This window comes from Podarcis vaucheri (assembly GCF_965113315.1).
Source record: "Podarcis vaucheri genome assembly, chromosome: 8".
NCBI lineage: Eukaryota > Metazoa > Chordata > Lepidosauria > Squamata > Lacertidae > Podarcis > Podarcis vaucheri.
The window spans coordinates 4,403,411-4,420,942 of NC_138766.1; the positions used below are offsets into that span (position 1 = coordinate 4,403,411).

A 17,532-nucleotide genomic window follows, 5' to 3' on the forward strand; every position below is an offset into this window, starting at 1 on the left:
CCCTTGCGGGAAGCAGCAAAAGTCCAAACAAACACAAGAAAAAACTGATATTTCTTTGTGATTTGTAAAAAGAGCATGCTGCTAAAAAGCAAGGTTAAAAGTTTTAGAGCACTGCAAAATCTTTGATATACAGTATAGTATCATAGAAAGCCACTAGACTATCTTGAGTTTCGGGAGAAAAAATAATCACAGGATGTTATTTCATTGGCAACATATCCCCTTTACACTAGATCTACAATGAGTCATACTTATGGAAATAGCTACTCGATTCAGGGCATGCCAAAGTTTCAGTACAAAAACACTTAACTACTTTCTTTGGGAATGGTTATCAGCTAGCACTGAATACAAATTCCTATGCTGGATACCCAACAGCATATGAGAACACCAAGTCAATGGGGAGGAAAGCAGTTCGATGAAATGAGCTCACATGGAAAGTATTTTGCCTGAGGGAGGTACATCAGGAAAATAGCTTTCAGTGTTCTTGTTTTGGTTGTTTAAATACCTATAACACCGAAGGCACATAAAGATGGGCAGAAACAATATCTTAAGGAACTAACCTGCATTTTCATACCACACCCCCTCTGTCTTTCTAAAATGCTTATATATGCAACACAGAGCAAACAGGATCTGAGGAAACCCTCTTCTCTCTTCCGTATGAATCTTAGACTTGCATAAGAAATGGTCCCGTTTAAGTTCTGGAACTGAGCTCCAGGTGCCCTTGACAAGAAGAAAGTGAGGGGAGAGCCTTTTTTTCAGTGATGGCACCCAATCTGTAGAATGCCATTCCCCCACAAGTAAAAGAGGCCCAAAGCCTTTTACCATTCAGGAGACAAAATTAAAACCATTAAATACTTTGGTGAACAAATAGCTTACGCTTTGGAATTTTATGGTATTGCTTAAATTTTCATCTGCTTCTGCTTTAAGTCTTTCTAGAAGATCTTAATTATTTATTGTTCTGCTGCTTTTACTGACTTGTTGATTTCTGTGCACTGCTGGAAAAAAATAAATAGAAAAGCAGTTGGATGGGCAGTGTATAAGTAAATGGTGATGGTTAAGAAATATTTTAAAGAATTGCCCGATAATAAATGTTGGAAATGTAAAGAAACGGAAGGTACATTTTTCCACCTTTGGTGGACACGCCCAAGGATTAAGGCTTTCTGGGAGATGATCTATAACGAAATGAAAAAGGTATATAAATATACCTTCCTGAAGAAACCAGAGGCCTTTCTCCTGGGCATGGTCGGTCAATTTGTGCCAAAGAAGGACAGAACTTTCTTTATGTATGCCACAACAGCAGCAAGAATACTTATTGCAAAGTATTGGAAGACACAAGATTTACCCACTCTGGAAGAATGGCAGATGAAGGTGATGGACTACATGGAATTGGCGGAAATGACTGGCAGAATCTGAGACCAGGGAGAAGAGTCGGTGGAAGAAGATTGGAAGAAATTTAAAGACTACCGCTCTATAGGACGCACTTTTTCCCCTTCAAAAATGAAGGGGAAATGTGTGCGCGTCCTATGGAGCGAAGACGCCATAGCCCCGCAACCCTCTCCCGGCTGGAGAGGTGACGCGCGGCTATGGCAGGAACCTCTACAGCCCCGTCTCACCTCTCCAGCCGGGAGAGTGCGCGCGCGGGGCTAAAGCAGCCCCCCGCGACCCTCTCCCGGCTGGAGAGGTGACGCCCAGCTATGGCAGGAGCCTCTCCGCTGCGCCTTTCCGCTGCTCCCTGACCTGCTCTTTGGGGCTGGTGGTGGGCTTCCCCCCGCCAGCCCCAAAGAGCAGGTCGAAAGGAACCTGAAGCCTGGAGAGCGAGAGGGGTCAGTGCACACCGACCCCTCTCGCTCTCCAGGCTTCCAAGGTAGCCGCCTGAACGCACCTTAAACGGCACCTTGTTTTAGAGAGGGAAAACAAGAGGGGGAAAGTTCTCCCCCTCTCTGTGCAGCGCCTCCTGCCGCTGGGGCGCTGGGCAGAGAGGGGGAGAATTTTTTTTCTTGTTCTCCCCCCTCTAAAACAAAGTGCGTCCTATTGTCCAGTGCGTCCTATGGTGTGAAAAATACGGTATTTACAGAAATACTGCAAAATTAATGAATGTTAGAATGATGTCAGAATGAAGTTAAGAGGTTTTAGCAGTAATGTTATAAAGGTGTATGTAAAAATGGATTGTTAACAGGTGAAAATCCAAAGTTATAATATATTAAGTTAAAGGATTAAGACAAAAACAAAGAGGGAAAGGAATTGCTGAATTAACTAACAGAACTGGAATACAAAAAAGGGAGGTGTGAGGAGGTCAGGGAAGCAAGGAAATGAAATGTAAGGCATGGAAAGATTGATGTGTTTTTTAAGTGTTTTTTATCTTTTTTCTGTATTTTGTATTTTTTTTCCTTTTTATTTCTTTTTCTTTTTTTCTCTTTTTATTTATGTAATCTTTTTTTTGAAACTTTAAAAAATATCATTTTTTTAAAAAAGAAGAAATATTTTAAAGAAATAAATAATAATGTGTTGCTGTCCTGCAGTACAAAAGCAAGAACATAAGATGCTACATGGAAAACGGAAAGATATTAAATATCTGTGTTTAGAAGATGCTTGATTTTAAGTGACTGTAAATAAGCCACGCAACCTCATCTCACACATGTTTACAGACACATAGGGTTGCAACTGTGCAGCACAATACTGTATTCACTTGGAGATGACTCCTACTGTGTTCAGTGGGGCTTGCTTCCAGGTATTTTTCGCTCTATAACACGCACGCGACCATAACACGCACGTAGTTTTTAGAGGAGGGAAATCCGTAAGCATGCCACCCGTAGGCATTCCCTTCATTTCCCCTTACTTTCTATTTCCACAGACATTTCCCCTTACTTTCTAGGAGGAAAAAGGTGAGTGTTATGGTGCAAAAAATACAGTAAGTGTGCACAGGACTGCAGTCTTAATCCTTTAAGATCAAACGTCAGCTTTGAGTATATTGCATTTCTTTCTGGAAAAAAGCATGTGCAAATGCATTGCTCTATTTTTCCCTCTGTGCCCCTGCCAAGTCTAGGGCAGGGTCCTGACTTTTACTTAGGCTACCTTGTGAAACTGATGGTGTTGTATTGAATAAATCATGTATTTCATGAAGTGCTTTTCTTCTAGAAGAAAAGGTGCCGGGACTTGCCATGAAGTTGTGACGGTAAGTGTCACATTTGTAACCAGTGCTTTTCTTCGGGGGGGCGGGGCGGATGGTGCCGGTACTGCATAATAATGATAACAATACCAATAATTTTATTATTTCTACCCCACCCATCTGGCTGGGTTTCCCCAGTCACTCTGGGTGACTTACAGCTTATATAAAAACATAATAAAACACCAAACATTAAAAACTTCCCAATAAAGGGCTGCCTTCAGATGTCTTCTAAAAGTTGTGTAGTTCTTTATATCCTTGACACCTGAAGGCAAGGCATTCCACAGAGAGGGTGCCACTACTGAGAAGGCCCTCTACCTGCTTCACTTGAGTACCCCCAGAAAAAAAAGCACTTGTTTCATGCAAACTTTGTTTTGTTTTGAAGTATACGGGATTTTAACTAGGAGAAGCAACTGGAACTCTGAGCATTAACAGAAGACCTGGCCCTTTCCAACAAGTATGGAAACTGCAACTACAAGGACAGCACGTTTTCACTTTTGACAGGTGAGGAGAGGCAAACAGACCAGACACTTGCTTACCTATTTGGTCTTCTGGAATCAGGGACTCAATTGGAGGATCCAGTTCAGAACTCTGAGACAAGTAGCTCTTGACTTGGGTCATAAACTGCCGAATAGTCTGAAGCATGTCTGTGCTGGAAACATGGCACTCCTTGTTCTCCTGCAGGAAGCTTACGTAATCCTGAACGAGGCACCCAAAATAGGTGCGCTTATCTCGAGACATCTCTGCTATTTTCTTGATCATCCTCTTCTCTGGGGTCATGAAGGAGCTGAAAACTCCGCTCACTTTCCGCAGCTGGGATTTAACAATTTTGGGAAGCACAAAGGAGCTAGTCCTTTTCTTTTTAGGCTTCAAGGGTGGTGCCATGCTCTCCTGGTCGCTTTCCCCCTCATACTCTTCCAGGCTGCTGTTAGTATCCCCATCGTAGGGAAAGAGCGGCATGCTCCGATCAAAGTCAAGCGAGTCAGAGGAGGATGTGGAGAGGCTCATGTCGCTTAGTCTCTGTCTGCCTCCATTCCACTGTACTTGTGACTCAGAGTGTGCAGCTAAGCTCTTTTTGCTCTCTGCAAAGTTCTGCTGAGGCGGGGCTCCACCTGGAATGTGAGCAGCTTCTGAGCCATGCACTGAGTTATGGCTCGGTCTAATTACAGCCGAGCTTTTTGCACTGCTCTCTGCTTCTAAAGAGAGCGCCTTCTTCTTCAGGCGAGGAGGTGGGACAGGAGCAGGAGTCTTCTGCAGCAAATCCAAGTTCCAGTTTTTGTTGTGGTCAGCAGTTTCTGGCAGACTTGCCTGGTTTATATTCCGGGACAGCTGAGGGCTTGCAACAAGGCTATGAATAGAAGGTGGGGGTGGCCGAGGTGGAGGGGAACGAGCCCTCTCTGGGCAGTTCACATCTTGAGTTCTTGGGCACTGTCTTTTCAAATTTCCACTGACATCCTGGCTATGCACTTTCAAGAAGAGAGGATTAATAAAACACAAGGCTCCATTGGTCTGGCTGCATTCCAGCTCCGAAGGCGTTCTGGTTCTTATAGAATGAACTCCATTTATGAGGCAGAGCTGCTGGGAGCCTTTATTTATGCTCTCTGAAGGCAGAGGCTTCTGGACGAGTGAAGGATTTTGCAGTCTGTTGTTAGCTGGAGAACTCCAAAAATCTGAAAGTAATTATTTGGTTAGTGTAAGAATGCCAATATTATATAGCAAGTGATCAGAACACTCTGCTCAACAACATTTGTGCTCAAGCAAATAGTTCTTTGACTTTCTGTAAAGGGCAGACCCAAGACATTTTGGGCACTGAGGTGGGAAATCCAAATGGCACCTCCTTCTTCCCCTCTGCAACACACATGTGCACACACAGCACAGATGACCTGGCAGCTCTCCTGTACAAGCCACAGTTCACTTGAGCAGCGTCTCTGCAAAGTAACTTTCTGCCAGTCCCTTGGTCAGACTTGTCTGTTTACCTCTTTGGCCCAAATCTGCTGCCAAAGTTTACCACCTGACTTTGCCTCATGGCAGACCTGCCTATGTTTCCCAAAACTAAGTTTCTTAAAGTACATGGGGGGAGGGGGGCTTCTGAAGAAAGACCCCTAAGTGCTTGGGCTTGAATATAACATGGCAGGTTATCTTTGCTTATACCAGTGATGGCAGCACTACTAAGAAGCAGCCTTCTACACAGACCTTCTCCTCTCTTGGTGAGTTAATTCAGACATCACTCCAAAGCACTTCAAATGAGCAGGCGGCCCCTGCCTTACAGCTGCATGTCTGCTTTCATTTCTAGATGCAGGGGCCTCAAGAAGCAAAAAACAGCTGTGCCTATGGTTTGTCAGTTTAGACATCACACCAATTGATTTGCTTCCTTAATATGAATTGAGATTGTGGCTTTAAATTAAGCTGTGGGTTAAATTCCCAAACTTTCCTTTGATCTGTCTGTCCATAAAGAGCACATAAGGTGGGATGTTAAAGGATCTGCAATTAGCTCTCCCATAGATTTCCCCCGTCAAAAGTAAAAGCAGCCACAGCAGCGCCCCCCCCCATCAGATAAGAGGTCTGGCCTTGGTGAAGGAAGCTCAATGCCATTTTCTAATCTGAATTATTTCTTTCTTTCCAAAGATGTCTGCCTTGGTGGGGGGGGGCATACAGAAACTTGCTTGGCACCTGTGATATGTTGATATCTCACAGGGCGAACAACATCTTGGGGTGTGCTTAGGTGCACATTCAAATTGCAAAAATAGCACAGCAAGGGAAGGGTTAAACTGCCTCCACGCCATCTTGCAGTGCTATTCAGATCTTACTACAGGGCTGATTTTACCCATTTTGTGGGGGGAGGGGAACCCGCAAGAGAGCCAAACCATAAATTCTGCAGTCCCACCTCAGTCTGGCCACTAATCTAAAAAGAAATTTATTGTTACAAGTCAAGTCATACAACTTTTCCATCAAAGTTGCTTTGGAAATCCATCTCACCCCAGAGGGATTTTGAACCTTTATATGGAAGACTCTTTTGAAAGGGCTCCACACATAACTGGAAAGAAACAGAATGAAGGCTCTTTTCTTATCAATTCCTCAGCCTGGACCAATCATATCCTCCAATTGCATTGTGAAGGTACACATGTGAGTGAGCCAAGATATATGAAAAAGGCATTAAAAGTGTACATATGCTGAATGAAACCGCATGTCTTAGTTACATAAACAGACCACATTCCTAGGTGTTGTAACTTACTCAAGTATTGGTCCAACTAAAATCCTGGGAGCTATACAAGATTTGCATCAGAGTTATAAATATGAACCTCTTTGGAAAATTATAATCTCTCTTTGGGAAGGGGCAATCGCTCTGTGGCAGAATGGCCAAGTTAAGGCTCCGGCATCAGGTAGCTGGGAAATATAATAATTCAGGCTACCAGTCAGAGGGGATGCTGAGTTGGCAGTTTCAAAAGGAATCCCGTATTTCAGTTTATGGCATTCAAAAATGGCTCCAATTTTCGGAGGGCTAAACACATTAAGCACAATCCTGTGGAATAAGATAAATATCACATCTAGTTCCGTTTATCCCTTTCCTCCTAGCGGTCAACTATATGCCTTTGGGGAAACCCACAAGCAAGGCGTGAAAGCAGTAACTTGCTCTCCTGCAAATGCCATCCAGAAACACAGAATCATTCTATTTAGGTCCAGGGGCTAATAGCAGGTGACAGTTCTACTTTCCATAAATTTATCTAAGCCCCTTAGCCATCACCACAAAAATTCCATCATACTGTATATATTGCACAGAGAACTCAATTTCTGTCTGACTTAGGAACATCAGTGCCACCAACTTTAGTATTATGAGGGATGGCGAAAAATCCTCTCATTTTTTATCCAAACCATGGATTATTTTATAAAACTCTTGTCATCCCTCATCCTGCATGAGTAAGTACATTGTGTGTGTCACTAATACTATGGCATATCATGTAATCATCTAGACTGCACCCTGTCTGTACATTTGGAATTGTGTTTACTCCCATTTACGGGTGATCTGGTCTACATGTTTTTATAGCCAAATTCTTGTTAGTGGAAGGCAGGGATTTCATCTCAGCTTTCCAGCAAACAACAAATTCCACTTTTCACCTAAAAACAGAGAGAAACAATTTTCCCTTAATCAGCCAATGATCATGACTAAGTCTCCTCAATCAATCATCAATGGAATGTATTTCTTTATGCTTAAATATTTTTCACATCATATAAATTTAAACACAATCACTTTGTTTCTGTAGAATGACCTCCACACTGAGGTGTGTCTCACCCCAACTTTTCATTGTTGGGTAAAAACCCAATGTTTCCCCCAGCCTTTCATTTTTATTATGTTTTTAATTGTGCTACATATTAGAACTATTTTAACATTTTGTTTATTTATTATGTATCATTTTTTATATTATCTATTTTTTGTTAACCATCCTGTGACCATTTCTGGTATAGTGCAGCATAGAAATCACTTAATAAAATTAAAAAAATCACTCAGAATCATATCCTCCCTAATTTCCCCAATTCCTCTTGCCTTACTTTTCTCTCTCTCATATCACCCTCTTTTTAAAAGTCTGCTTTCCAAAGGGGATTTCCTTCCCCATTTGCAGTGTTTGTTTAGTAACTCAACAGGAATGAAACATAAAAATAAGTCTGTGGAGCTGGCTCCTGTGCAGACTAGAGCTATTTCTTCAGGGAGCCTTCTATGATGATTTTGAGTCATGGGGAGACGGAAGGTGAGACAGACAGACAGGGACAGCCTCCCTTGGAGGAAGGACAGGCACCACATGAGAAACAAACCAAACCAAATAGTGGCATGCTAGAGCTCAGAATATCAGCCAGGGGAAGAGAAATTTATTACTCACTGCATGCTGGCTTGAGGTCCACTTATTGCTAGGAAAGAGCAGCATAGTGGTCAAAGGATATAGGTTAGCATCTGGAGGATCTTGGGCAAAACCCAACCTCTTGAGGTATAGTCACCAGACTTCCAACCAAGAGCACTGCCAATGTCCCTTTAAAGCTGTCCCAGCTTGCAAACCTAAGCAGTAACTGGTTGTCTTCATGTTGATGGAATGTTACAGAAGACTGCTGAAAAGAATCTACTTTTGCTTTTGAACACTCTCTGCTTGGTGGAGCAAAATTCACTTAAATCAACAGACATACTTACTCAGTCCTAGCTGAGCCACCTGTTCAAGATCTGCCTCTGTTGCTGCTGTTGCAATAGAATGAGGCAACTTCAAGGTGAACGGCAAGACATCCCTGATTTGGAGATAAAAAATTGTAGTGTTAGCTAGCTTCATACTTTGGGGTCTCTCCTGTTATACATGCAGTGATCCCAGATAAGTAGATTTCCTTTAGTAGATTGCCATCCAGTGCTTTTCCCACAGGGGGTACTCAATGAGTTCTGGCACCTCCTTTGTGCATTTTGAGACTTTTGCAGCGTTGCGGTGTCGTTCCTTGGCATGAAGCTCAGTGCTGCATGGCGGAGATTGAGAGCATAAGGCGGCCGTTTATTTTTTTGCTGCGGCATTGGGGTAAGTGGGTAAAGAAGAGAATTTCCCCCCTAAAAAGCTCAAGAATTTTTTTGAAATCGATCCTGAAGAACAGCTGAAGGCAGCATTTTCAAACTTGCACAAGTGAAAGCACGTCTGTGTTTTGGAACTGTTGAATTTTGCAAGTAGGGTGCCAATGTGTACAGAAGACTAGGTAGGAAATAATCACACCACGGACAAAATTTCCTTATGGTGGCCAGGTTATTCTGTCCTTCAGTGTCATATAGGCATTGGCTTATTAAATCCTTTGCCTTGCAGAAGCCCAATGTTAATAACTGTTGTGGTGATAAACCAGAGGAATAAAGCTTTTGGATGATGATTTTAGTCCAAGTGCTCTCATGACGGTCTTGCAATACTAGGGATGGAAGACTGGTGGGGGTTAAATTAACCCAAAGCCAATAATTAAATGTCCTGTGCCAAATCCGTAATTCAACAGAGGGAAGATTAGCCACCAGGAGCAAAGAAGCATTTGGAACACAGGATGGGACAGAAAAAAAATTGCCTTAGGAACTTGGACTGAACAGCTTCTGTCGATCCAAGGAAAGCACTTGTCCAAATCTGAGGCCCTCTAATAATTGTGCTAGGGCAGTCCACACTGCTTCATGATGAAGACTGATCTTCAATGAGATTTTTTGCAGTAGGATTTTGTCACTAGTGATAAGGGGAGGCAAGAATGTGAAACCAATTCATTTACACCCCATCACTGGGGAGGGGGACGGTTTAGATGCTCCTTATCTTCAGAATTTTCTCAACTTTCTACTCAAGTAGACATTGAAAAAATTAAGTGGGGTTTGGGTGTGTGCACAATTAAGTCCTTGTAAAGTCGATAATTATATATAAAGTGCAAAAGAATAAAATAAATAGGACCTTTCTATTTATTAGATTGTTTAAAATCCAATAGAAATGACATGAAAGTGAGGGGCAGCCCACCGATGAGGCTGGGTGAAGCACCCGCCTCAGGCGGTGGAAGTGCAAGAGCTAGTGTCTTATCAGTCTCACCGCTACCCCTGCCTTGCAGAACGCTGCCCTCTCTCACTGAGTTCAGCAAGGCGTGTTCTGGCACGCAGCATTGCCGCTCTTCTTCCTCACCCCTGGGCGAGCAGGCATGCTGAGAGTGGAGAGCATTCTGGCGTGCGACAAAAGTGGGGTGGGTGGGGCGCAGAGGGGGCGAAACGGGGCTGGCCACCCCTGCAAAAGGGATAGTGGACGGAAGAAGCACAGAGGTAAATTCAGCATTCAATACATTCACTTCAAAAATGACGAGGTGGAATCACCAACGATGGGGTCTGTTTTGGGAAGAGAGAAAGCAGAATGGCAGTTGGACACCAGACAACAAGAGACAGATGTTTTCCACTCCCTTTCTCACAGCTGCTGGGTAGGCTCTACAAAGATTCTTCAAACTTGTATGTTTTTTGAGAAAAATATTAAAGGGCAACAACAATCTCAGTGTAAGGCTAGTCCACGAAAATTCATCCTTACCTGCTAATACAGTAGAAAGCTATGAGCCTGAACAAATCAGCAAAACTTATTCCAGAGCCTTCTAATGAAAAGGCTGCAAAGCAGAAGAAAACAAACTCAATACATGTTCTGGGAAATGTTGTTGAACTTACTTTCTACGTAGTACTGAATCTGCAGCACACAGACTACATTTGTAACAAAAGCCACACATGCAGCTGACCATCTGAAATACCTCAGCCAAAATTCTGTCGCAAAAGGACTAGTTGTTGCTGTTTTGTTTTTAAAGTTCTTAGCATTTGTCTAAACAGTTAGTTAAATGAGTCACAAAACCTGCATTGCACAACACGCCAACAGCCGCTGACACATTTTGCAGCTGCATCATATCTTAGTAAAGACTATTTATTTTGCTGAAATAACTTGCCCTTTAATTCACAAATTCCACAAACCATTCAGCATCACAACCATACATCAAGATTTCTTTCATATAAATCAGGCTATTATTGTCTAATAGTTTGTTAGAAGTCAAATAATTTTTAACATATTGAAAAGATAGATAAATGAAGGGCAATATATATATATATATAAATTGAAAATGTTCCTATTAATAAATCTTACATGCACAAGCACAGCTCATAGCCAATGACTCCCATTAGTTGTACATCCACCACTGCAACCATTATAATTAGGCATAAAACCAGTCCCTTTATACATGCAGGCTTTCCATTTCTGCACTGCCTGCCCCAGTGGTTTTAGCAGATACCCACAAAACTTTGCACATCTACAGAAACTTTGCAGTGCCTTGGAAACTCATGCTTACGCCATCTATAGGTGTAATCTGGGAGCCTATCTGAATGTGCGTCCAAAAGCAGGTGCCGCCCATTATTTTCAAAGAGAAATTCACCCAAATGTGCACTTTCCCACTGTCATTGCTCTGGCCAGCTTGTGTAAGAGAGGTGTGCATCTAGTTGCCGAAGATCTTGTTCAGCTTACAACAGACAAATGTTCAGACAACTGTTTTACACCCCTGAATAATAAGTCCTTTAGGTTTTCCCATTCATTGTGGCAAGACTGTTCACATACAACATGACAGGATAGAGGTTTTCAACCTGTTCTAGAGCATCACAGTTGTCCCAAAGGAACAATTACAAAATTTAGCAGTGCTCCAAGATAACAGTGACACCACCCTTTCTGAACACTTTGATTAATTATTTTAAAGTTCGTAAGTGGCAGGCATGAATCCTCATAGAAAGGGAACGATTCTCTCCCCCCTCCTGCCAAACACACTTCTAAAATGCTTTAAAAGATTCTAATTATATGAGTGCAAGTGTGTATAGCAAAAGGGTATAGAAACATGCAGATGCTAAAATTTAAACAGGTGAACCCAAGACAGGTATCTGTCAACCTGGACTATAAACAAGCACCTTAATTTAAGGCGATGAAGCCTCATTATCTTTGTCACTTTGTCACTGACTCAGCTAATGTTCATGGGAAATCACAGTCAATTAACCTCAGGAATTTTTCTACTCATCACAGCATAGCCAAGAGAAGAAGAGACAAGTTTTTAAATACTTACTATATGTGCTCTCTTTTATTGCAAACTCTTTGAGACACAATCCAAAATCATTTGGTACACGTAGAGATAAGACTTTCTTCTGCATTCTTGTGGATTTCCTCACAAGGAAGGTCTATAAAAATAAAATACATTTTGAAGAAATATCATTCTAGACTTCTATTTGGGCTGGCCTCCTTTAGCAGTTCCAGCAGAGGGGCCAATAACGTCGGATACATAGGCACAGAATAGAGTCTAACATTTCATAAGGTATCCTGTTCAGTGTCTGACTGTCCACTCTGTGAATGATGCTCACGACTCATGCAGCCATGGCACAGCAGAATGGCTATAATAATTACCCTCAGCTGGGGCTGAAAGTTCAAACACAACCTACCCCATGCTGAGAACCAGAAATGACCTCTTTACCTCTTTCAGAGAAGGTCCTCAGCTCAATTGAGGAGCATGAACACTCCTGACTGAAGGATCAGAATTGATCCCCAACAGAAATGGTCTTTGGCAAAGGACAAGGAAGAATCCCTGCTTGCAAGAGCTGTTGCCAGTCAGAGTTGCCAGTAGTGGCCTAGATCAGTGTTTGCCAAGGTGGGCGATACTGCTCCCTGGGGTGCGCTGGAACAATCCAGGGGGGTGGTAGCAACCTCATGTGCAATTGGGTGGGAGTTGAATAAAAATAAGGGGGTGGTGGAAGCATAAAGAAGAAAAGACAAGAAAGTTTTGAAAAACCATTCATACACGTTTCATCTGTTCTGTAATGATGCTTACTGCTAGGTCGGGCACCGTTACGGGACAGTGACGCCTCCCCTGGATCCGGCAGTCATGCTGGAGGTGAGGGGTTTTCCAAGGCTGGGGGGGGGGAACCCTTTCCCAGGCTTCACTTAAAGAAGGTGGATTTTGGGGTGAGGGGTGCTGAGTTATTGTTTTTCTGAAAAGGGGGTGGTAGGCGAAATAATTTGGGTGAGTTGAACCAACCGTATGCCATGGTATAAGGCAGATTCACAATGTGTCTGAATACTACAACCACATGAGTTGCTCATTCTGGACAACTGTGAAGAAAGGGTGCAGCAAATAAGCATTTATTTTGTATTTAGGTCAAATGACAGGCATTTCTTACTCCAGGAGGCTGGGACTGCAGAACTTCCACTGCCTCAGCATCGTTCAAGCCAAGCTGTAACCAGATAGGGTGCGTATGAAGAAGTTTATCCAGTATGCTGAGCTTATTGGGGAGGCTGTCATATCCAGAATCTCGTATGATGTTTTTTGAATCCTTCTGATCCGGACACATGTCATCCATGTCTTTCTCTAGACTGTAAACAACATAAGGGGTGGGGGAAATTAAAGCCTAAGTTTAGATCCCTCAAGAAGACATCAATACCTTCAGCAAATATTATGCTAAAAAGCAAATAATGCTTTTAGGCCCTTCATCCAAGGATCACACAGCAGTTTACAATATAGAAGCACAAAATACATACTATAGTAACAAACCAAAACCGTAACTGCCCCACACACATTTTAAAAGGGCATAGAATGTTTAATTAGCCAAAGGCCTGGGAGAAGAGGAATGTTTTTCCCCGTTGCCTAAAGATATACAGGTGAAACCCAAAAAATTAGAATATCGTGGAAAAGTTCATTTATTTCAGTAATGAGCCTTCAAATGGTCTCTCAGTCTGGTTCAGTAGGAAGCACAATCATGGGGCAGGCTGCTGACCTGACAGTTGTGCAGAAAGCCATCACTGAGACCCTCCATAAGGAGGGAAAACCTCAAAAGGTAATTGCAGAAGAAGTTGGATGTTCTCAAAGTGCTTGTATCAAAGCACATTAATGGAAAGTTATGTGGAAGGGAAAGTGTGGAAGAAAAAGGTGCACAACAGCAGGGATGACCGCAGCCTGGAGTGGATTGTCAGGAAAAGACCATTCAAACGTGTTGGAGACTTTCACAAGGAGTGGATTGAGGCTGGAGTTAGTGCATCAAGAACCACCACACACAGACGGATCCTGGAGATGGGCTTCAAATGTATTCCTCTTGTCAAGCCACTCCTGAACAAGAAACAACGTCAGAAGCGTCTTACCTGGGCTAAAGAAAAAAAGAACTGGTCTGTTGCTCAGTGGTCCCAAGTCCTCTTTTTTGATGAGATCAACTTCTGCATCTCATTTGGAAACCAAGGACCCAGAGTCTGGAGGAAGAATGGGGAGGCACACAATGCTAGATGCTTGAAGTCTAGTGTGAAGTTTCCACACTCTGTGTTGGTTTGGGGAGCAATGTCATCAGCTGGTGTTGGTCCACTGTGCTTCATTAAGTCCAGGGTCAACGCAGCCGTCTACCGGGAGATTTTGGAGCACTTCATGCTTCCTTCCACAGACGAGCTTTATGGGGATGCTGACTTCATTTTCCAGCAGGACTTGGCACCTGCCCACACTGCCAAAAGTACCAAAACCTGGTTCAACGCCCATGGGATTACTGTGCTTGATTGGCCACCAAACTCGCCTGACCTGAACCCCATAGAGAAACCATGGGGCATTGCCAAGAGAAAGATGAGAGACATGAGACTGAGCAATGCAGAAGAGCTGAAGGCTGCTATTGAAGCATCCTGGTCTTCCATAACACCTCAACAGTGCCACAGGCTGATAGCATCCATGCCACGCCACATAGAGGCAGTAATTGATGCAAAAGGGGCCCAAACCAAGTACTGAGTACCTGTGCATGCTTCTACTTCTCAGAAGTCCAATATTGCTCTATTTGCAATCCTTGTTATGCTGATTTCATCTAATATTCTAAATTTTATGAGATTATTAATTTGGGGTTTTCATCAACTGTACGCCATAATCATCACAATTATAACAAATAAAGGCTTGACATATCTCGCTTTCCATGTCATGAGTATTTCATATATTTGTTTCACCTTTTAAGTTGAATTACTGAAATAAATGAACTTTTCCACGATATTCTAATTTTTCGAGTTTCACCTGTATAATAATGGCACCAGACACGTCTTCCTGGGTAGAGCATTCCACAAATGGGGAGCCACCCGTTCTAAAGTTGCCATCCTCTGGATCTCTCATGGAGGAGGCACATGAAGGGCCTCAGGTGATAATGGAAGGGTCTGGGTCAGTTCATATGGGAAGAGACAATCCTTATTGCAGTTAGCTGTTTGTGAGCTTTCTAGGGAGTGTTGTTGCCTGTTCTTGGACACAGGGTGTAGAGGCAAGGTTAGGAAATACCATAAATTATGTTAATATAGGGCTGCCATACATATGGACATTACCGGGATTTCAAAGGCGGAATTGACGTCCAGGGGGAATTTTGGTGGTTTCCTAAAAAAAACTTTTGGGGTGTTCTGGTTTGAAATATGGCAACCTTAGTTAATACCATAAAATGAGTGGCAACCAAGCAAGTGGTATGTAATGCAATCTGTGAACAGGAGGTCCCTAATTCATATCTCACCTCCGTGTGGCCTTCAGCAGGCTCTTATTCTACCCAAGCCCCCACTTCTGTGGTATGGAGATAATTATACTTGTTTACCTTACAGGGTTGTTGTAAAGATTTCTGAGTTAATATACATGAAGCACTATGAGCACTCTGAAACATTATGTAATTATTGTTCTACCATAAAATGATAGACTATTTACCCCATTTTCAAAAAGTTAGCCACACATTTGTATTATAAGCTGCTATTTTGCTGGACACTGATATATAAATGAAACAATGTCCAGCAAATTTATATGCTCTATGCTCTATGCACCATAGCATCCAGTACAACTTTCAGGATTTTACCTTTTTTTTTGAGGAACACAAGACCTTATGCATCCATTCCATACTTTAACACCTGCACTACAATGAAGGTCCAACTTTCTTCCCTCCGTCACAAGCCTATTTTAGAATGTATGGTTGCAGTTGTCTTTTACTGTCTCGGAAAAGCATCCTGCAACTCACATCAGAAGTGACTATTACAGAAGTGATCTAGCGACGCAGAAACTAAACTCTGGGACAAGAAGCCTGGGAACTTAAGAGACATGTTGACAAGCTTCCTCAAGATCACAGGCTAAAGGTATTTCTCTCTCTAATGTATCTTCCAGTTCTGCCAGTCACAATGGACTGATTAAATGACTTCACAATGAAGAATTGCATAGCACTGCACCAGCACAAGAACAGAGCACTTGGAACCGTAAGACTCATTGCAGGTGACTTACCATGGAGCAGGTACTCAAACACCTCAATTACACAGCTGATCTATGATTCATTGAAGGAGGGCATTTACATTCCAGTGAAAGTAAGAGTATTTTGTAATAAGAAAAATATTACAGGGGCAGAAGCTGGTGCCCAAGCATCATCAGTTCATCCACCACTCACATAGCGCCACCCTTTTGAGCAAAATGATGATTCATAACTCCTCGTACAGACTTGTCAGTGGGAAGAGGAGGCAGTACCAAGGCTCTTCTCTTCCATTCCTGTTCTTCCTGTTTAGTTTCAAGAGAAGAGACAGCAAAGCTGTACTTCCTCTCCACACTGATTTACTCATTACCACTGCAGTGTGGGAGCTGCATCTCTGAAGTTGGGTCCACTGCCACACTAGTACACAGGAGGAACAATGACATGGTATGGTTCCTTCTGCTGCTATGAGAAGCTACCATATTTCCACCTGTGGCCAAATCTCATGCTCAATACATATGTCACTAGCAGGACCCAGACATGTGGAAGCGACTTACACAATGAGGTGGATGAGCATGAAATTACCCTCAGTGAGTACACAATGCCCAACAGTTCTCTCCTCTGCCACTGCTGTTAAATTGGGGAATGCGGACACTTGTATCTGTACTTTGCAAACTAGCTGTCAAATGTGCACCATTTACTCAGCACTTAACAACCTTTGCAGACACTTGTCACAATGACATTCTAGTAAAAGATGAGGTCACAATTATAGCAGAACTAGCTGTAGCACAATACCATCAATTAAATCATGTCAATTAACAGTCAATGACAGTTTCCTGTTTTGAAAACATCCCTCTCCCTACTTGGAACAAAGACAACGTCAAGGGTAGGCCCAGATCTGTATGTCAGGCCTATGACAAACTGAGACAGTCCCATGGGTGCCATGAAATCCCAAGTTGGTCACCCAGAATTCTTGTCTGGGATTCCTCCAGGACCACTGTGACCAGCTCAGTGAGGGAGGCTGTTGGGCCACTGGGTGGACAGCACAACAACAGCAGCCCTAATTTGTCTCTAAGACCCAACTTCAAATACAGGTTTTCTAGTCCCACTCTAAAGCACATTCCCCATTGAGTAAGAACAAACTACAGTGAACTACGACAGCCCCACCTCCCTGGTCCTTTAGCCTGGATTGGTGCTGCACCAAGCACCCTGTATGACAGACCTGGGTAAGATGTGACCCACCCATCTTTGCCATCCATGTCTCAGTAATGCACACCAGGTCAGCACAGTGAAAGAGCTCCCAACTGTACCAATGGGCTGTAAGGTGAAGGTGAAGGTGAAGGTAAAGGTACAGGTACAGGTAAAGGACCCCTGGATGGTTAAGTCCAGTCAAAGGCAGATATAGGCACAGGAATCTGTTGTCCCACCTCTGCTGCACTGAGCCCTTCCCAGCCTAATTTCTGACAATGATGATATGAGAAATACAGCCTTCACGAAGTTCTCAATTGGAAAACAAAGTTTTATATTGTTGTTTAGTCGTTTAGGACTCTTCATGACCCCATGGACCAGAGCACGCCAGGCACTCCTGTCTTCCACTGCCTCCCGCAGTTTGGTCAAACTCATGCAAGCCTCAAGAACACTGTCC

At 43.0% G+C, this 17,532-nt stretch overlaps 1 protein-coding gene across 5 annotated transcripts in view; it reads right to left on the reverse strand.

The window, feature by feature from the left end:
- RIN2 (Ras and Rab interactor 2) overlaps positions 1-17,532 on the reverse strand; it is a 73,220-nt gene that overhangs the window by 31,526 nt on the left and 24,162 nt on the right. Inside the window, exons 1-6 of one of the 5 annotated variants that reach the window (XM_082234290.1) lie at positions 16,445-16,479; positions 12,855-13,047; positions 11,750-11,861; positions 10,198-10,270; positions 8,334-8,425; positions 3,700-4,830 (exon numbers count right to left, since the gene is read on the reverse strand). In XM_082234290.1, coding sequence (XP_082090416.1) covers positions 3,700-4,830; positions 8,334-8,425; positions 10,198-10,270; positions 11,750-11,861; positions 12,855-13,047; positions 16,445-16,464 — 1,621 coding nt within the window. In that variant the 5' untranslated portion in view covers positions 16,465-16,479. The other 4 variants (XM_082234289.1, XM_082234292.1, XM_082234291.1 and 1 more) reach the window with 4 other exon arrangements.